Consider the following 21,640-nt stretch of genomic DNA (forward strand, 5'->3'; position numbering starts at 1 on the left):
ATCTTAAAGGAAATAATAAATCTATCGTCGTCGATGCGATATAATTTTTCCTCAATAATTTCAACAGCATTCTCAGTTCTTTATACGTAATTTTATTTAACCAAAAGTTATCTACTATCTGATCGCTGACGATCGCTCGCTACTATACAAACTACGCGTCTGTACATTCTCGAACAGGCCACACGCTTCAACCCCGCCTTCCAATTATTAGCCCGGAAGTGATCAGCGTTGACATCACGCGAGGCGTTGTTGTTCGCGAATTCGATTTTATTAGATCACGGTACACAAATATTCACACACGACGTTGAAAGCTCGCGTGCTACGCAACAATACTCGCGAACAGTTTCTGCAGTTTGCAGAAGAAAATCATCAGACGCGTGTTCGTGAGTTCGACGTTTACGTACGGCGATGCTCGTTACCAATTTTGTAACGGTAGCGAGCATGGCGTGTGAAAGTCATTTCGCGACGAGGAACGCACTCGATGATCATTGCTAAATATAACTCGTTTGTAGTTTGTCGCCTCGTAATTAGGATGTTTAGGAATGAAGAAAGGGGATTAGCGAGTCGCGAGAAGAAAACCGCAAATGCGTAGAGAACACAGTCGAAAGTTGCTAAGAGAAGAAAGCGGAAGGTGCACGATCGTGGTTCGTCCGTTTGAGTTTCGATGCAATGGCAAGTTGAAGTTGATCGGTGATGTTTTTCCGTGCTCCCTAATTTCATCCATAGGGATTGCGATAACCCTGGAATCCCATGTAAGGAGAGTTTACTGGGGCGTAATCGCTTCTGTGAGACCATGGCTCCTCTTGACCGTATCCTGATGAAAATAACAAAGAAAATTGTATAGACACTGAGATATTTCATAGTAATTTAAAATAATTTAATCAATTTCCCCATATTTTATATACTTGGAGATACTTTGAAATATTGTATAATAATTCGGAATAATTTAAAGCGATTTTTGACTCTCCCCAATAAATAATTCGTTCAAATAGAAAATTTCGGAGCGACTGAAATTTCGTCTCGGTAGAAAAGTTCAAAGTGGCGATAACGCGACTATTGCTCGACAAGAAGAACTTATGCTTATGGAAGAACGATCGTCATACTCGAGTAACGCTCAAATTTTTATTTCATCCCAAGAAACACGTGCAATTATTGAAATTACTACTATCAATGAGCCATCGGAATGCATTCTATACGACAATTCCACGTTTAGGAATCATCGAGTGTTATATAACTGTAGTTGATTGACAGAGAGAGAAATATTGTGTCATCGAGCATTGGCTGAACGTATATTGACGATACGTCGATCGTCTCAGTTATCCTGTCTCTTATAATCGCTTCTTACAACCGATGTAATTTTCATCGCTTTGAATTAAGGAAGCGTGACACAAAAAATATAATCGTGTTCATTTACCTGTTGGATAATCGACGGGTGCATCAGCGGCCGTACCCCACATGTGATAAGGGTAACCCTGGTAATGTGAATTCGCGAGTTTGCAAATCTTGAGACGCGCCAATAACGAGGGAACGATGATGGAAGCTAGCACTAGTAGCTTCTTGATGAAATGAACACTGAGGAAAATGGGTAGAAGCAACAGTTTCACTTTCAGTAGGTTTAATAGGATTAGAAGAGGAACGATTATGGAGGATTTCTTCTTCAGAAGTCTCCAGTTATCTAGATAAAACGATTAATATCATCGATATGAAAATTGATAAAGAATTTATTCGCGAGCCAGTATTTCAAAAATATTTCGGATATTCGCTAATGCAACTAACTGCAATGCTGGTGAAACGTCGAGATACACGTTTCTCAAAAACGCGGTTTACATTCGAGAGACTCGGTTCTGAAAATTAAGGATATAATTACCAGCAGGGTATTTTCTGCTCTTCATTTCAATGAGTTCATCCTCGTCCATGATCATAGGCGCGCTACCAAAACTCCTACCAGTGGCAGAGTTGTCGACCGTGTAAACCAAAGCTCGTTTCGTCAACAGATCCTCCAAGCAGTCCCTGACGAAGTTCAAGGCCTCGACCGCATCGGTTTTGAACACACGTGACTGTGGTAACTTTGGGAGTATCGGTTGTCCAGATATGGATGGGATTCTCACAATACGCAGGGAACCATAGCTGTATTCCTAATAAAAATGAAAATAATTAATTATAATTTTATCGGATCGTTTACAATTTTATCGTGGTTCTACATCGTCCGATGTTACGAGATGCGAAAATCTGTGTTTGAAATTAACTGTACATATAGGCCACGACTGTACGATTCGATCACCGACAGCGTTAATTAAAAAGTAAAAGTTGACGAAAGTAACGTGGGTACAACGTGTATGTGGATACTCTCGCTGTTGCACGAACACGAATGATAATAATGGTTTGCGGCGAAATCGTTGCGGATTTCAATCAGTTACACGCTACTTCCACTAATTTTCCTCGAAAAGTGTCTTTACCCGTACAACAAAGCACCTTGTGGAAAAGATTGTTTCATTTTTACGACAAGTTTCGAAATAACGAGTACAATGCTGCTTAACATCGCGGACTTGTATTTGGAGCTATGTAGTGCGTGACATTTCTTACAAGCTAATCGTATGTTCAAATTTCTATCCATTTGTAATCTGGTAAGATACTTAACAAAATAAAGATCGCTGTATCACTGTCATACCTTCTCCCTCACAATGTCATGAAGCCACCTGGCAACTTTGTATTTCCCGCAAGTGATTATATCTTTGCGCAGGCTGCAGTCTACTCGAGATCTCTCGACAAACGTGTTGGTTGAATTATCAAGCGCCGATACAGAGGCGTGCTTCGAAAAACAATAAAAAGTCACTAAGAAAACGTAGCTAATTCTCTCGAACCAGCCCAACTTCCAATCGTCTTGTATACACTTCATGATTCTGCGAATGAAAATCCAAAACAAAACAATGATCGTCAACGCAGCGATCCTCTCTATCCCGAACTTATACAGGAATTTTTTCGATGAACTTTTATTTCCATAATTGTATTCACGGGACGAAGAAATAGATGAATGGAGGTACGTGAGCACCACGCCTCGTTTACGCAGACGAGATGACAAGATTAAGTCCACAAGCTCTCTGACGATAGTTACGAGGTGTCCTGACCATTTATATGTAGTACATTTAGGTCGGTGGGGGTACCGGTCCATGGCTTAGATAATCCTGCACAGAGACTTGATTCTTCGCGTTGTAATGTTTGAAAAGGCAATGGCGAACCCGGCGAACGGTGCTCATAATAAAACTGATTATCACAATTGATCAGAAACGTAATTAAAACGTAGAGTAATTTCAGCAAATTCTCCGATAATTAGTCATTATAGTACCAGTAAACGACTTCGTTCGTAGTTGCAGAGATATTCGCCAAAGTTTGAATCTCAAGCAAAGTTGCATCTACGAATCTTTGACTGATACTGATTCGATCTAACTAATTAGCGTTATATATAGCAATCATAGCAGACATTTGCATCCCACGACTTCTGCAACTTCTTCTCGATGTAACCTACTGCTTCGGTTTAAAGCATCCATCATGTGACGAGAAAGGAGATACACTGTTGCACATGGTTGGGTGTTCCCGACCAGCCTCTTTCCGAGACCGGTTAGTACCCTTCGTCGTTGAAGCAGAGGTTTTGTTAAACGTTTTCAGCCGAACTACGATTGAGCACACGTATCTTTGAAAGACAGGATTAATGAAGTGGGAAAATTGAAATAAAATGCGCACAGGAACATTGAACGTTAGACTTGGCGACTAAAAATGTTAATCTTATCCGAAAGAAATAAGAATGAAATAATTCCTATGACTTCGTATATACTTCACAAAAAATAACTGAAATCAGCAAAGATACATTTTTGCAAATCTACAAGCTTTCTGTGACAAATGACAAGTTGAAGGACAAGAAAATAAAAAAAATTTACCTTCGATGGTAAAAAAGAATAAATTGCAACATTTATCACGATGTTTGACGATCTGCAAGGAGAGCAGGCAGAGGTTTTGCCTACTTTCTCGTTGCTTTTTGATACTTACTTCTGATTATCTAACTGGTCGTAATGAGTGACATAGTTTTCTTAACTGTCAGTAACATTCTCGAAAAGTCGTCTCAATTTTATGACGAACGAATTGTCCAAACAAGAACTACGAGATCCAGTAAACAAGAAGAAAGCAAACAGGCGAAAATGGTGCTAGTAACTCTAGTTTTGGTATCATACTCGAATATCTTCACAACGTTACGTGTATATACAGAACTTATAAGGTAATTAGCTTCTTCCCTTTTACCTTTTATCAAAAGAAGCGTAACGTTTTCATTTACATATAATTTACATGTACTACTTTTCAAAGTATTTCAAGTTTACATGTATCGTGTGAATGTCACGTATGTTTTAATTGGATCAAGTTGATTTATTAATGAGACCAGATAATTACCTATATTTATATTATATATTATAATGAATACGTGTAACTAATATTTCTTTCCTGATCAACCGTGACTATTTACATAAGTGATTTATAAAATTTCACATGCAGAACATAACGGCCACTCATGGTATCATTTATCTTAGGAAATATTCTCGGTCTACTTTGATCTAACTTTTAAATTTGGGATTAGTTAAAATATAAAAGGACCTATATCGTTTCAATTTCATGGTAAGATCTTTCTTAGGTGAATTTAGAGATGAATTCTTCCTTTAATGATAGACACAATAATATAACAATGTAGACGATAAAACATCCACGTTTGAAAAAAATGTAAGTTAATCGTAAATAATTTTCAAACTGCCATATATACAATTATTCGTGATACATATAATTCAATGATCCGATATTTTATATTAATATAACAGCCCAATTATCTTGTTAAAAATTCTCCTGGAACGTATCGTTCCACTGCCATAACCTCGTAAGGGTTGGAAGCATTAAAATCTTATTTGTTAAAACGAGACCAAAATCGAAGTATAAAATTCCAAGAACCATATCAGAATTAATTTATGCATTACACCTTGCGATCTCGGTTTATGGGAGACATGATTCCTCTTTTGACCTCGATGCAGCGCAATGAGTTACTCGTTGATCTTATTTATGCATTAGGATGGCGACGTGACTTGTCCCAAGCAAAAGGAATATTCGCACGATTTTAACTTTTATTTGGATTTCTCTAAACACCGTGAACTTGCTTTTCTATTTTCGTGCACATCCAGTTTCTACCTTGGATAAGATCTCCGGCTGTTCCACTATCGATAAGCTTAATAACGCGATATGTTAATAACATAGAGTTGCGTAGTTTCATAAAGGAAAGGAAGTCCCCGATAGATTTTATACGGAATAAAATCTCGCGATTAACAAACTTTCATCACTGTCAAGACGATGTTAATCAATCCTCAAAATAATTTACATGCCATAATACTATTTACGTAGTAAATAGCTACGTAAAATGCCGCGTACGTAGATATTGGTAATTTGTACCCGTATAGCGCAATAACAACTATAAATTGATATCTTGCTGACCTTAAAATTTTAATTATTTTAACGATCCTTGATCGTGTTAATTAGGTGACGATTTCTCTACCGAAAATACCTTTAAGGTACTCTGATAGTAACGGTCAGTTTTCGTAAAAATTTCTCACCTTTTTTTGGAACACCGTTGGAAGTCAATGATTAAGAATGTCTTAGCTTTAAAAAGTAATTTACTGATAAATCAAACACATTTTATCGATGATCCTGTGCGCTTCGAAAAAATGTATGTAGATTTTATCGTAGGGACGACCAGGTTAAACTAAGCTACCGATGCCTGGAGGGCGGATTCCTTAGACACGCCACATTCACGATGCAATTTGTTTAACTTGATCATTCGTTGACCCAGTTTTCGCAAATCACGTGATATGATATAAATCTATACTAGGAAACAGGAGAAATGAGCGAACATATAATAAAACAACTATTCGGCCGTCGAGAAGATAGGTCATCGTCGATCGTTGCAAATCGAACGTTCCATTCAATTCAGACCGGTCATATCGCAACAACGTGACAACGAATAAGAACATTGTTGGATCTCGATCGTGAATCGATTTTATTTTTGTTGAAGTGATCACCACTTCTAAGAAAACTCTACATCTGGTCTTTTATTTTTTCTCAAGCCCCGAAGCCATCGACAGCGTATCGACAGAAGATTGGGTAGAAGGCAAACCATAAACAGTACACAGGCAACGTTGGCTTCAGGATTTTCAGTCATAGGGTAACACTGCAAGCGTGCGAATCTGGATCAGCTCAATTATATTCCGAATTGTATTTACACTTCAGTATTTAAAATATGTATTTTCTACCTTACAATTTATCCACGCATTCCTTTCTATTCATATACATCTAATAACCTCGACAATTTTGATACCTAAAAAAGAAAAGGGAGGACAGAATTGCTCATTAACGTCGGTTATTTCAGGATTGCGGTGAATGTATGGCTGAGAGAATTGTAGTTCACGGATTCGAACTCGAGGCACGTTAATCGCGGTCGAAAGTATCCACTTAATTAATACATTCTATTTCACGTCTATCACATGCGATCGATGATGCGGAATTTTGCAGTTAACATCCTATAATGGCATGCATCTGGTTCAAATAAAAGACGCAAATAAACAAATAACAGACACATGTAAAAAGGAAACAAGTAGACAAGTGTAAAGGCAATAAGGAAATGTAAAAAAATCAAATCTGTGAACAAGACAGAAGGCTAAAGAAGAAACGTAAGCAGAAAATGTAAATAAACAATAGCTATGGTATAAACAATTTATAATGTGCTGAACGTGTTAAACGATTATCCGAATCCAGTAATACAAGCAAAGTAGGTGATAACCGCTTTATGTAATAATTGTGGGAGTTACTGATAGCGATCAATTATTAGCTAATATCCCGACGTAAAGAAATATCGACAGCGATAGTAAACCACTTCCTTGAAACGGTATCGCTATAACAGCGGTCTTATTTTAACGCGTACCATTCATATGTGGGCAGCGAGTAGGAAACAGGATCTTTATCTTCTTATTATCTGCCAGAAGAGGATATAAATATGTACAGTGTATGTTAATCGTTAGACCAATATATATATGTGTTTGTGTATATATACACCACGCATGCTCTTTATGAAGTAAAACGCGCACAAATTAATAAAGATGCTTAATATGCTTCTTACCAATCTTTTTAAAGAAATAATGACAAACGACAGAATTTCTTCGAAGCATCGTAAAAATTGATGTCAAACCAACTGAGCTACATTTCACGGAACGAATAGAGGTTTGAATCAACAAACGGCCTCGCAGGAAAAATCCCAGTGGACAATAAAATTTCTAGACTCCCGACCGGAGTAATTTCCTGCTTTGCATAATTTGAGAATAATTTTATTGTTTCGGAAACTCGAGTGATCGCTAGAAATCGCGGTTAGAAACGGACGAGGGAAAAAGAAGGAAGATTCGTCATGTCAGGCCGCGTTTACGGTTCGCCTATCGTCCACCTTTGGTAGCCTCTATTTTATACAAAGCCAAGGATACCTGAATTTACGGCAGTATGCAATTATTGCTCTCGAGATTCACTGGAACGCGATCATGAACGAGCATCGTTGCCGGCAGATTTATTCCGGTGAAAGTACCGAACTCTATCATCAATAATTATTGATCTTCTGACAAAAAGAATAACAGCTTGGTCGACTTTGTTCTCACATCGATACGTCCTCGGCAATGGAATTATGCCACTAGGTGAAGTGTAAAACGTCTTGGCGAAAAAATCCTCGTAAATATAGAGAAACTGATCTGCTTCTCTGTTGACGGAAACGCGTGAAAAGGCGAGAAAAACTCTACGTTCTGAATATCGCCGTTTTTATGAAAAATCCAGATCTGGATTGAGGAAAAAGGAACAATCGGGATTCGATCGATTCGTAATTAAACTGGACAGTATGATTAAACAGGGAAAAGTCGTATCTCTTCAAGATCCGTGTTATGCGATCGATATAAACGCGCGCACATAATCGCGCGTAACGGAATAAAGTTACCGCGTGCGCCTCATCATGCCTTTCGTTTTCGGTTTCAGTTGCATGCGCGAATACAGGCGACGAAGTAGGTTGCAGAGTGGACAACTAGCTCACGACAGGGAAATGGTGAATCAATGTCGATGCGTCTGAGCTTGATTAGATCAAACAAAACACTGGATTCGATATTGCAAACGCGTATGCATAGCTGGGGCGATGCAACGTGTCGCTAACGACCTCGTTTCGAAATGTACAAAATGAAGTGCAACTAGAACGGTAAACATGCTTCTTTGGCTAGGTAATGAATGCAATAAATTCGATAAAACATTCCTTCGTGGATCGGTGACCTAGAAATGGGCACCCCCTGAAATTATTAATTAGGAGCATTCATCTTATTAACATTTTTTTTTCTTTTTGTAACGCACGTCTCTTTTTGTACGCAAAAAACGTGAGAAACGTGATGTCATACGAGTATTAGTAAAATGAACCGCAACACGAATGTCTTTCATATCCAATCGATAATTCGAACGTTTGCAAACTAAACTAGTAACAGCGTAGGGATAGAAGACAAAAGAAGCTATTAATTGTTAATCTAAAAAACTGAAAACAACGAAGAAGCTAGTATTCGAGGTCGATGGTTATATTGGCTGGCCACTACTCCTTTCATGGAATGTGTGAATTTTCAGTGGGCACTGTTATTGCTTTGAACTGAATCGACACGGCGCACAGTGGTCAGAAACCGTAAAAACCCGGCCTAAATTCATACGTCTGTTAATCATGTGTTATTATATATAAACAGAACAATTTTGGGGGTTTCCGGAGTCACAGAATCTAGCTCTGGTATTTTTCTGCTAGGATGAGAAACAACCCTCGTAAAACCAGTCTTTTAGAAGATGCCTCAGACTAGGGAAACAAGATTTTTGCCACTTGATGCGATAGGATTCGATTTCAAGCGAATAATTATAAAATAAATATACCCTCGTGTTGAAGTGATCGCCACTTCTGAGAAAACTCTACATCTGGTCTTCGGTTTCTCAAGCGCTAAGGTCATCGATAGCGCGTAGACAAAAGAATGCGTCGAGGACAGACCATAAGCGATACTCGTGCGACGTTGGTTTCGGCGGTTCTTTTAGTCTCAGGGTAACATTGCTAGCGAGAGGATCTGGATCAGCTTACGTTGTATTCCACATTTTGTACTTTATTATTCCCAATATATATACTTACAATACCTTATAATTACCCACGCATTTCTTTAATTCCACATACACCGAATAACCTTAACACCACGAAACAACATACGTCCGTCGTTTTCTTCTATTAACTCGACTCTGTTTGAAGCAAATAGGATATGCAGGCAATAGGATAATTTGTTTGATCGGGTCTTGGTCGTTAATAATACTGCTACTCGATCAATGTTTTTATTGTCGTCAAGCGATGCGTAATCGTAAAGTAACACGACATCACGCCTACTTGTTGAATAAGGCAGCGTGCAGATAGTGGGGAGTGATATCTAAACGAAATAATGCATTCGTATTCTACGATGAACTTTAAACTTTCGCGAACGCTTGATATTTCAAACTGCTCTTACGACGATAGAAAGCAAAGTGGCCCCATCTATTGGAGGGTTAAAGTCTTACTAAGAAGGGTTGTGACTATCCTTTGGTATCTTTGCTCTTAAGTATTCACCAACTCTCCTATCCCAAATATTAAAATAATCTGCTTAACCCTCCATTAAATTTATAAATTTACCAAAATACCTTTCGCTAAAGTGTTAAGCCATTCGATTTAACCCAGTCCAGCCTAAAATCAGAATTTCAAATTGCACACCGAACATAGACACACCACCATCTCTTGGCGAAAGGAACAAGCGGGAAACGATGGACGGTGGTTGCGCACGCGTGCGCGTTATCGATAACGACGTCGAAGGGGTGAGAAGCAGAGGAAAGAGAAGTGCGTGGATCGAAAAGTCGAGCGAGACACGAGGTACCGAGTACTCGATGGAACGACATCGCTGATGCGAACGGTGGAATCGTTCAGTCGTCGGCGCGAGACCCGCTACCGTTGACGTCTGAGCGTCCTCTCGCGAGGATCACGCCAAGAGAAATTCGCTTACTTCAGGATCGCACGAACAACATCAGACAGGAGCTGCTGACTTGCAGAGAACCGGTACGACCGCGTGGTGGGGTGAGTGCCCGTGGAAGAGTAGGAAAGAAACTGGTGTGTGCCGGTGGTGGGAGGAGGAACAAGTTCGAGGAGCGGAAAAGACTCGCAAAATGTCGAGTAATAAGGACGTCAGCGCGTTTGGCAACGAGCGAAAGATCGACATCGAGAAACCATACTGGGATCAGAGCACGTACAAGGGTAGGGCGCTACACTTCCTCACGGTCACGAACCCATTGAATCTATTCCTCAGCGCCAAGGAGCTCGAACACGCCCGAGACATTGTCACAAAGTACAGGTAGTTAATATGTATGACGTTGATAATACATCTGACATCGTTATTATTTTGCATCAGAATATATGTTAATAGCGGTTGTTTATGCTGTCGTTGGCTTAATGTTCGTACATAACGTTTGTGTTAACATAGGAAAGGGGATAGCCTGACACAATTAAAGGTGACGGAGGACGAGTTATGGAAATGCAAATACCGGTACGACAGCGCGTACCATCCCGACACGGGCGAGAAAATGTTGCTAATTGGACGCATGAGTGCCCAAGTTCCGATGAATATGATGATCACCGGCTGTATGTTGACATTTTACAAGTACGTACTCATTGCTGACGTAAATTCTCGCCATATATACTACATAGTTTCGAGGAAACGGGATCGAGTTTATCGAACGCGCCGATAAGCGCCGTTTAGACCTTTCACCTTGTGTAACTCGAAATTACAAACACAAAGACGTCCGACGACAACGACCGACGGTCACGTTTTTGCGCAACCAGATAAAAACGAAAGAGAAGAATCAGTCAGTATATCGGAAGAATTCAATTATCGTGTCGCAACTTCATCTCGAGACTCTTCGTTGCTCGACATAACAGACGCAGATATCAAACGCGTGTCAAGGACAGTAACGGAAGGATCCGTTTCGATGAATTTTATAAGATATTCTCATAGCATTTCATTTCTAATTTTTCAGAACGACGGCGCACGTCGTCGTTTGGCAGTGGGTAAATCAATCGTTCAACGCGATCGTCAATTACACAAACCGCAGCGGATCGAGTCCGATTCCCATGAACACGATTTTACAAAGTTACGCCGTTGCAACTGGAGGGGCTGTGATGACAGCCCTCGGGTTAAATCGACTTTTACGGAATGCACCACCCTTGGTAGGTCGATTAGTGCCGTTCGCAGCAGTTGCCGCTGCCAACTGCGTAAACATTCCCTTCATGAGAATGTCGGAGCTTCAAAACGGGATCGAATTACAAACGGAAGATGGTACGAAGGTCGGCAGCAGTAGACGAGCAGCAAGCAAAGCCATTGCCGCTGTTACTCTGTCTCGTATTCTTATGTCTGCGCCGAGCATGAGTAAGTATCGAAATTGCTTTCATCTGTTACTCCATATGCAAGTCTGTCGTATGAATAGAGAATTAAAAAATGTTATATCTGTTTTAGTATTGTCGCCCATTCTAATGAATTTCATGGACCGACGACAAATGTTACGTAACGCGAAATGGGCAGTCGTCCCCATACAAGTTTTAATTTGCGGAGTCTGCCTGACGTTCGCCACTCCTCTTTGTTGTGCTCTGTTCGTACAACGAGTACCTATTTCGGTGGACGATTTAGAACCAGATGTACGAGATCAGGTGCTCTCCGCAAATCCTAATCTTCGAACAGTGTATTACAATAAAGGCCTTTGAACGAATCGCAAGATTGAAATGCTATCGGGGAAAATATGTAATGTTAAAGAAACGTATCGCGAATTGGAGAGTTTAAATCGCGATATTTCTATGTATAAAAGTCACTGACGACTTAGAAGTGATTCTGTTAGAATCGAAAAACATACAAACATATATATAAATATGCAAACATATCCCCAAGCGCTATTCGCTAATATTACGACTACTACTCATCGTAACTACCAAATACCGCCAAGGAAAAGTAACGGAGACAATAAAATGGTACAATAAAGTAACATTTATTGAATACAATTTATGAATTTATAGTATTCAGTGCTGCGATATTCAGTTCAAGATTAGCATTCGCAATATCCTGATCCGTGCCGACCTTCCGTACAGGACCCAGAGGTTTTATTTTTCGGCCGAATCGACCGGTCTTCCTCTGCCACAGACCGCTTCTCGGTCGATTTCCAAGTTCCCTATTCTTCTGTGCGCTACCAATTGGCGTCGAACCATGTAGGACGTTCGACAGTCTACCCACGGTCGCCATACAGCTTTGGTGAATGCTGAACTCCTTCTTGCTTGGCATTTTAACGACCACGCGATCCTGTCCATCCTTTCTTAATATCGTGCCGCACGTTCCAGCGGCGTGAATGAAACAACCTCCTTGATGAGGGTATTTTTCCACGCAATTAACGATCGTCCCTTTGGGCAACGCTCCCAATGGATAAGCATCTCCTTCAAAGGCTCTGACATGATTTTCAGGAATGCCTCTATGAGTACGGATTATGTCTCCAACTTTCATATTCTCCGTCGCGAGAATGTACTGCAAATTAGGACCGTTTCCAATCAAAGCTACGAACGACGTTCTGCAACCATCCTTGAATACTGCTAACACTTTGTCTTCTCTTGGGGGTTCGTTAAGATCAGTAGGCCCATCTCTGATCCACTGAATCCAGTGATATTTGTGTTTGATCCCTCCACCGATACCTTTCGCCACCAATCTTCCTGTTTTAATCGTAAATAACACGAATGAGAAAAAATGCAACATTGGTTTCGATATACGCTAATCGAATTTCCCGCTGTAGTAGGAAATTCCCTTACCGATCGATGGCTGTACCGTCGAAAACAAGAAATCTATACGCAGGTTAAGAATATAAACTTTGAGAAAGTAATTTCTCGTCGAATTATTAAAACGTCTTATCAAAATAGAAGAATATCGAAGCAAAACGAGCGAAATTTAAATATAACACGCACCTGTAACGGGATCTCTGCCTCCTAAATTCGTAACATTTAAAGGTTCGACCGTATACTGGTCTTTATAGTGGACGATTCTTCGGTAACTTTTCCCTTTCACTCCGGGTTTTGGGAGTTTCACGAGATTCCACTGATTTCTTTTCGGCTGCACTTGAACCGGCACCGAGGCAGTTTTGTAACAAACATTGACAGCATGTCTAGTGAAAACACGAGCTACCAACGACATGGCAGACATTTTGACTCAGGTCGATTACAGTGCCATCATCTCGTCTAAGGAACATGTTTGAATCCAGCGGTTACCGGTAGATGTCACTAGGAATGTTTCTAATGGGTTTTGATTCGTAATTGTTAGTTAGAACGCGTTAATGTTCCGCGTCGTGTCAACTTGGAATTTTTCGTTTAAATTAACGCGATAGTGTTACTAAGAGTGCTGCGAAAGTGCTAAACAAGATGTAACAGATAACGTAATTACGGAGTTAAATCGGTATCGCTGATCGTCGTACGTACTTGGGAAAAAATTGTCATTGAAGGATATACGCTTCTTAAGAACCTGAACGCAGCCGGTGAACGATCGGAGAATAAAGAGCCGAGAAGAAACACTGACAGATATGAAAAATAGGGCGTGCCGGATTCATCAGGTACGTTACCGGGGCCATTATATTTATACGAAAGATAAAACAGCGTTATATTGGAAATCAATAAATGATTTTCCGTGCTGACGAGCAATGCATCGTCGTTTCATGCTAAATTTTCACCGGTGCATAAATATAAAATGCATTATCGCCGGTGCACGTTAAATCTCTCCCGTACACGGGAAAAAGTGCGAGTGACGAGCCGTTAAATAACGATACGCGTATAAAACGCGGGAACAACGCGAGCGCGCCCTCGCGGTCCCCCTGCTCCGTGTACTCGGAAAACAACCGATCGTAATCTTTTTAACCTTTTGAATAAAAAAGGTCGGAACGACATTTTCGCGCACAATATCATTTTTACCTGAATCGAATCGAATCGGAAACTACGTACCGAGGCACGCGTAATCGTGTCTGAATAATTCTCTGCTGGCTTAATCGTAGCCTGTTTGGCGGGCTTTTTGAAATAATAATCGCGAGTAAACGGTTGTGTAACGGCCGTACGAAATAGCTTGCGACTCCAAAGAAGGTCGCGTTGTTCAAAGGAGCAAGAACGCGCGAGTATACGCGAACCCTCGTGACGAGGGACAGAAAAGAGAAAAGGTGCGACGAAGATGGTAGCTAGGTACGGGATGGTAGGGACGAAGGGACGAAAGAGGAGGGAACGCTTAATTGGCCTGGGGTAATTATTTTATTAAGTGAGAAGATGGCGGATGGAATGCTAAGAGAGAGCATGCTGGTGCGGTCTGGCGGGTAGGTTGTCGGTGGTGGGCCGAGGGGTTGGGCGGGGGTGCAAGCGCGAAGGGTGGAGCGAGCAGTGGCGGCGGCAGGTGACGGTGTGGAGAGCGTTTAAAATACCTACGTACCACGAACGTGAATACCGCGGAGCCAGTTTCCCGTGTATATGCGAACGCGGCCGCAACTTTCCGCCGTGTACGTGTCTCTGTTGGCGTGCACGCGTGATTCTCCTCTCATCGTCGCGTATACGTTCATGCGCGCTTCCACCTAGCACGCGTCGAGTACGAAAGGGATGGAAAAGCCGCGGCTAGGTTCTTTCCTCGTACAGAAAGAGACGGAGAAAGAGGAAACGTAGCTTGAGAGGAAAGAGAGGAAGGGAGAATGAGGCAAGGGGTGGAGGAAGGGAACGGTGCTTGCGCGCGCGTTCAACGTTTCTCTGTTGGTTGCGAAGGAGGAACATCTATTACCCGGTACATGGGCCAGAGGGGGAGGGGTGGAATCGTCGAGGGAGGGGTGCGGGCAAGAGTAGTCGAGCGGCAAATTGTCCGCCATCTTACCCACCTTATACCTTATCTCACACCCTCACCGTAACCACCCTTATCCCCCTTCCTCCGTGGTCTCCTCCTCCAGTCGGTTCTTCTCTCATCCTACACGCCGTTCACCCCCCTCTTCCTTCCTCCGCAACTTCCATCTTCCTGTTCGCTTTCTCTCGATGTTCCCCGCCGCGCTGCCGCCTCGAAAGCTTTAGATTACCTACCCCTTATAAGCGCTCGTGTTGCCCATTTATTACCACGACTCTCGCGACTACTACGAGACCGAAACTACCACCTCCTTGCATCCTTCTTTTTTCCTTTCTTTCTCTTCCCTACCTACGGTTAGTCCGTTCCTTCGTCATTCGCGCCACCACCCACCCATTTCCCTTCCACCCCGTTGGTGTTCGTTTATTTCTTACCTTCTTACATGACGCCACGGTTCTCGTTACACTTAACACTGCTTACCGTCGGCGTCAGACACGTATACCGAGATGAAGTCGAATAACACGATTAGTCGAATTTGCGGCAAATGGCCTGTAGGTCGTCGCGATCCTCGCGACGCCTACTTTCGGATACGTGCCAAGGATATTTAAGTTTAAACTCTAGATTTCCTGGAGAACACGATTTCTTTTCTTTTTTTTCTTTTTCTTTTATTTTTGTATATATTCGAAGAAGATCGAAAAACAGGTTCGAACTTTAGTACACGAACGTTACTTTTAAAGAGACACCCTCCCTTTTTTTAAAGGCGGACGAAAGTTTCCGTTTATCAGGCTGATTCGAGATAGCTGTCCTACTCCTGTACCGGCGGAGATACTTCTCAATATTAGTCACGCGAGGAAAGTTTCGAGGGTAGTGAAAAAAAGCCCGGAGGAGAGCTGCGAAAAAACAAGGATGGATGGAAGGAGAACGATGGTCTCGGTCGATGAAACGTTTCCGCAGGGACGAGTTGCGGATGAACTGCGCGTCGAGTAAGAAAAAGGGCGGCCGAGGTAAATGACGGAGAGAGAAAGAAGCGTGGAAAAAATAAAACGAATAGAAGAAAGAAGCAGAGTAAAATGGTCGGGAGCGAAAAAAGACGAAGGAACGGGGTGGAACGAGAGAAAAGGGTAGGTGGGGTTGAGAGGCGCGACGCGGAGATGGCATTTCGCATCGTAAAGTTTTGCAAGCTACCGCGGAAGAGAGACGAGAAGACGGAAGAACGAAGAGACATGGAAGTAAACGAGAAGGTCTCGATAGCGATGCGACAAGATAAAGACAGAACCACCGTTGACGGTTAGTTGCCTCGGACTTGTTCTCGTTCGTTTCCTCTCAATTCGTCGAGCGCAGAAGAGTCGTCGCTTCGTAGGATCTAGAGACGAGAGCCAGCGGGAGAAAGAATCGAGTTTGATCGAAGGGGATGAGTAAAGAGAAGGTGAACGAGAGAAGGAGAAAACGGAATCAGAGGGTAGATGAGAGGGAAGGAGAGAGGATAGCGAGGACCGAGTTGCGAGCATCATAACGGTAGACGATGGTGGCACGAATTGGTGAAAGAAAGACAGAAAGAGGGAGAGAGAGAACAGCGGTAGGATGAGAGGATTGCCACGAGGAGGTGAGGAGTCAGGAGGATGCGGTCGAAGGAGGGTGCAAATAATAACAATAATCATATTTCCCGGCAACATGGCCGCTGAAAGAGGGTGGCCGCGCAGCCTGGGCCGCGTAGGAGGGAAACGAGGTAGGGGTGAGGCAGCCAGGCAGCCAGGGAGGGTTATCATAATATTACAAACCACCGCCGCAGGGATGTATCTATACAACCCCTCGCCCTCACTGTCGTTCACCGTCCCTCTTTCCCTTTCCATTTCCCTTCTATCTGTCCTATTCTTGCTCGTGTATCTTACCCGATGATACTCATCCTCCTGGATCTGCTGTTCCACTCGGCCTCGCGGTGAGGATTCACGCACATATATACACGGACTAGCTAAGTCCTTGTGCGCGCGATTCGCGCGGATCGTCGTATCCGACAATTGTCGCGTTATACACCCCCACACCCCTTTTGGCTGCACCAGCTCGTTCTCCACACCCCACATCTCTCGGGCTGCGTCGTTCTCTGAATACGATCCCGTAGAAAATGTACATCCGCGACATGATCAGGCTTTAGTTTCCACGCCCAGCGGTGGCTCTCGTTCGCCGGAGATATTCGCTTGACGAAACACGTCCACAACCCCCGTTCACAACCTCCATCGCCGTCTCCACCACCTCCTCCGCCTCTGCGTCTCTCACCCTGTGGGACGTCGAACGCGCGGACACGTTCGAGAAAAATAATTACCTATAAATCCACCGCGACGAATTCAATGCTTTTCACCGGTTCCACGCGTACCTTGCGCTTTTTATTCACCGCGCCAGCCATTGTCCGCCATTGTCAGCATAGCCTGCCAACGATGTCGATTGTCATCGATCGGAAAACCAAAGAAGATACTTTTCCCACGTCGACGGGTATAATTTGTACAACTTCTTCTTCCATTCACCCTCCTCGAATTCACGCGTCTTTTACGAATATCCTCGCCTGCGTCTACACTTTAGATTCTTCAAATCGTTCATCCGCGATCGGCGAACAGAAGATCTCCGGACGTAATGGGTCGCTTAATCCTCGATTCGTCGGTCTGTCGGTGAAACCGGGAGTCTCCTCGCTCCTGAAAAATATCACAGGAGGCGAGAAGCTGCGGCAGACAGTCTGTCTGCGGAAGAGCCGGTCGAGTTAATTTCATCCAGATGTCGAGGAGCCTTCGAACGGTTCGTTGACTTTTCCGCGCGAAGCATCGGCATCGTCGTCCCTTCTAATGGCTTCCTAGATGTCCTTGTCGACGAAGTTGAGGCGATACGCCGTGAACAGAACGCCCGACTCGTGCTCCGCGTTGGATTATTTTGTTCGTCGTTCGCTGCGTCAACCGGATGCGGCGGAACTTCCGAGCGGAAAACTAGGTGTTACGAAGTAATTTTGCTCCGCACGGCGGCGGGCGCCGGCACGATACGAGCGCTCATTCAGCGATAATTATGTCATTTACCGACTACGCCGCCGCTCGACTGCGCCGCGTTACGGAAATTACGAGTCTCGCGTGTGGCAATATTATTCTAATTATGAAAGCTGCCGTTTCAAATTGCGAAAGTAACGCTCTATTTATACCGCTATCGCGCGACACGTTGCTCCGGAATGAGAATACGTAAATCGGCCAAATAGTTGCGGAAAATATCCTGCGGAAACCATAGATTCGCAAATAGCGACCAATTTACTTTCACATTCTCGATCGTTCGATTAATCGCCGTCAGCCGTCGAATCTTGTCCCAAAAATTTTCAAACATCATCGTTCCGTAAATTCTTCCTCGTCCCCTACAGGGCGACGAGTTCGATTTCTAGATGACACGCCGCCAACTATGGCCCGCCTCCTAATAGATAATTAATCTGGAAGAGCGTCGCGCTCGCGTTAGACGTCCATTCGAGCCTATCCGATTATCGTATGCATTAAAGTCGACGCATCTAGCTTCGGCGATGCTTAACTTCGCGTTAAGAAGATTAAGGGGGGAGCCTGCCTTCGGTGGAAGGTGCCGGCGTTCAAACGCGGTGAAAGCCGAATCGGAGTCGTACACACGTAAAATTGCTGAAAGCCGTCTGGCTGGCTGCGGAGGATCTCGCGATCCATCGAAGACGACAAACGACGACGATGGAAAAAGAGGCGACGACTTCGCATCTATAGAGAGATCCGGAGCCGGAGTCTGTAGCACCGCGAGCACGTCGGTCTTCTCCAAGAGGGGGTGGTGTCGAGAATGGGGGTAGGTCGAGACCGAGGATCGGCCCCCCCGGGTAAGAGTGGCGAGATCGGCGGCAACGTGAAGGGGGAAAGGAAGCACTTAAAGAATTATCCGAACTCGCAGGAGGGATGGGATTCCTCGCAAGCACGTGCAGCCTTTCCCAGGCCAACACCTAATACCTACTAATACCGTGCCGTGTATCTATCTACCCTTTTACCGCTCTGACGCGAGTCCTACGAGGCCAGGACTACGGAAAGAGTAAGTAGGGTCGTGTTTATAAGTGGATACCTACGTAGTGGCGGGCTGCGGAGCACCCCCGACGACCGAAAGGTCGACCCGGATCTCCGATCCTGGACCGCTCGAGATGTGGAGCGGGGGGGGGGGGGAGAGGCACGATACACCTTCTCACGAGAGCATAGACTTGCGACCGATAAAAAATACCTTTCGATGCCTTTGGCTTTCTTTCTCTCTTAACCCCCGTGGTCAGTCCGTCGACCCTCTCCGATAGTCTTTTGTATACTTTGTTTTAGATTGGTCCATCTGTAGGGTGGTTTCTTCTGACACATCGATCTGTTAAACAGATTAAATCCCTGACTGTCTGTTTATTCGTTTGTATTTCCTCGAAGAGAACACGTTGCGTTGGTCCCTGTAAATTGCGTCTTTCCCAGAATCTTCTAATTTTCCATTTTTTTCTTAATTGGACCACGAGGAAGGAGGGACGCAGATCGCTGACTTTAAGCTTCGGAGCACATGTCACCGAAGTCCTTCTGGAAATCCCTGCGGCTGCTCCTCCGCGGCAGACTGCTGGTCTAGGGCCCGTTGAAATTCGTCGGCCGGCTAATTGTCTGGCTTTTTCCCGGCCGCTAGGCCGCGCGCCGTCGAGATCTCGTCGAGAGTTTTTCGACGGACGTTCGGTCTGTTCTGTTCCGAGAGGGACAAGCGAGAAGAAGAGGGACGCTCGTCGAGCGCCGCACGTGTTGCCAACGCATTCTCCGACAAATTGACTTCAGACCTCGACGCGGTCCGCGGTCGTCCCTCCCTCCCCTCCGTGCTCTTCGCCTGTGACTCGACGACGTCGTAGCACCCTCTGAAAACGATCCTCTCTTCTGCCGACTCGACCCACACCGCTCCGGTCCGTGCTCACGACGACGCCTTTATTATTAGCCGCGGCGAAGCTAGTTAACCGAGTTAGTTAAGTGAGAATTATTATTTAGCTGTCCCGTCCCGACCCCTCAGCCTTCTGCCTCTCTCCATACCAGGCTCCGCATCGTCGTCGTCGTCCTCTTGGGCTGAATGGAAGGCGAACCCAGTCGAAGAGCGGTGTCAAGCTGAATGCCGCGTAGTGGAAACGCTTACCACCAAACCGCGTCGTCCCACTCATCGCCGCGGTTGTCGTCGCCGCTTCGTCTTCTCCACTCGCCGTCTTATTTGTCCAGGAGGGCCGAGGTGTCGAGCAGTTTACGATTTCCGACTACTTTTCCATGCCGTTTCTTTCGTTCGTCGTAGCTCCCTCGAAGAATCAGATGCTCCTTTAGAGTAGTCGTAGCACGCGGCGAATATTTAGAGGTATTTAGAGCTAGAATCGTTGTGGGGATTTTTGGTGGAGGGAGGATAGGACGCTTGTTGGTTTTAGTAGGATGTTCGGGGATTAATGGCGTGGCAATGAACGTGCTTGAGCTTGCGAGGCGAATTTTAATTGCGTCGGTAAACCGAGAGACAACTGGGAAATATTGTACACATCTGTTCGTAAGTCACACTAGACACCTACTAGTTTTTGGGATGAAGGTAACGTCGTGAAGATTTTTGGACGGATGTGCGATATAAATAATTGGTATCTATCGATTGAGACAAAACTCGTTTTAAATCACATTGTTCGTGAATTTTGCGTGGAAAGTACTTACAGTATCGTTCGCAATTCACTTGTTCGCAAGCCATGTCGCTTTTAATTTCTGGATTTGTTCGGAAATGAAAAAGTACGGAAGAACGATGATATTAGAAAATCTGTTTTTTTTTCTTCTTCTCTTTCCAATATTTACTTAGAATTTACCACTTATTTTCGTCAATTTGGCGCAATCAATAAACTTAGGAAAGTAAACCATTTACGTATCGATTGCTAATACGAATAATTCAGAGCGCCAGTGTATAACTTTGGAAGAAAACTCTGCCATAAATTGACTTCCACGATCACCAATTTCGATTGCATGTACCGTTTTACTTTTGCTTTATGTCACACCATCCGCACGCAATTAAGTACCCCTTAAATCGCGTGATCCCCCAGTGCATCTACTTACCAGATCAGCTGAGAGTTTCTCACAGTTTACTAGCCTGCCATTTTATCCACGCTGTCCCCGATCTTTCCTCCATCGAAACTACCTCGTCCGCGATGATCTTAACCACCGCTCGTCGATCGAACGATCCGAAAAATCTAAGTAAAAAATCAAATGGGAAGAAAAGCTGTAAAACCATCGGACCCCTAGCGATCGTTCGCCATACTCTAAACGCCGGGTCGCTCGTAACTCTTAAATCGAACGTAACACGCTTTCAATGACTCGAGCTTGCTCGTACTCTAGCCTGAATCGCTAGAATCCTGACCAGTCACGGTTCATCGAGGATCACCCGCCACTTTAGGAGTATACGCGGATAAATCGGCTCCGGGGAATCCAAGAGGATTCTATGCTTTCTAGAACCGATGGACCGGTCGAGGGAGTTGGAAGAGAAAGGGCGGGTAAGGAGGGAAGGGGAGAGGAGGAAATCGAGGCGGAAGCAGTCGATGCTCTTATCTGTCTACGGTACGTCGTAACGATTACCCGATCTGTATAGGTAGACGAGAAGGAGGGCTG

At 43.9% G+C, this 21,640-nt stretch overlaps 4 protein-coding genes across 4 annotated transcripts in view; 1 reads left to right on the forward strand and 3 right to left on the reverse strand.

The window, feature by feature from the left end:
• Positions 1 to 21,640, reverse strand: part of LOC132911854 (peroxiredoxin-like) — a 147,524-nt gene that overhangs the window by 36,672 nt on the left and 89,212 nt on the right. The gene's annotated exons all lie outside the window — the stretch shown is intronic.
• Positions 83 to 2,898, reverse strand: LOC132911860 (uncharacterized). Its single transcript, XM_060968859.1, has 4 exons — positions 2,669 to 2,898; positions 1,868 to 2,135; positions 1,415 to 1,675; positions 83 to 814 (listed from the first exon to the last, which is right to left on the reverse strand). Exons 1-4 carry the CDS (start codon positions 2,894 to 2,896, stop codon positions 717 to 719), a joined length of 855 nt encoding a protein of 284 aa, XP_060824842.1. The 5' UTR covers positions 2,897 to 2,898; the 3' UTR covers positions 83 to 716.
• On the forward strand, positions 9,971 to 12,175 carry LOC132912100 (sideroflexin-1). The gene is made up of 4 exons (XM_060969212.1): positions 9,971 to 10,481; positions 10,611 to 10,787; positions 11,164 to 11,552; positions 11,640 to 12,175. Exons 1-4 carry the CDS (start codon positions 10,297 to 10,299, stop codon positions 11,882 to 11,884), a joined length of 996 nt encoding a protein of 331 aa, XP_060825195.1. The 5' UTR covers positions 9,971 to 10,296; the 3' UTR covers positions 11,885 to 12,175.
• On the reverse strand, positions 12,142 to 13,381 carry LOC132912101 (large ribosomal subunit protein uL2m). Its single transcript, XM_060969213.1, has 2 exons — positions 13,121 to 13,381; positions 12,142 to 12,871 (listed from the first exon to the last, which is right to left on the reverse strand). Exons 1-2 carry the CDS (start codon positions 13,353 to 13,355, stop codon positions 12,177 to 12,179), a joined length of 930 nt encoding a protein of 309 aa, XP_060825196.1. The 5' UTR covers positions 13,356 to 13,381; the 3' UTR covers positions 12,142 to 12,176.

Source organism: Bombus pascuorum, chromosome 11, assembly GCF_905332965.1.
Source record: "Bombus pascuorum chromosome 11, iyBomPasc1.1, whole genome shotgun sequence".
In the NCBI taxonomy this organism is placed as follows: Eukaryota; Metazoa; Arthropoda; class Insecta; order Hymenoptera; family Apidae; genus Bombus; species Bombus pascuorum.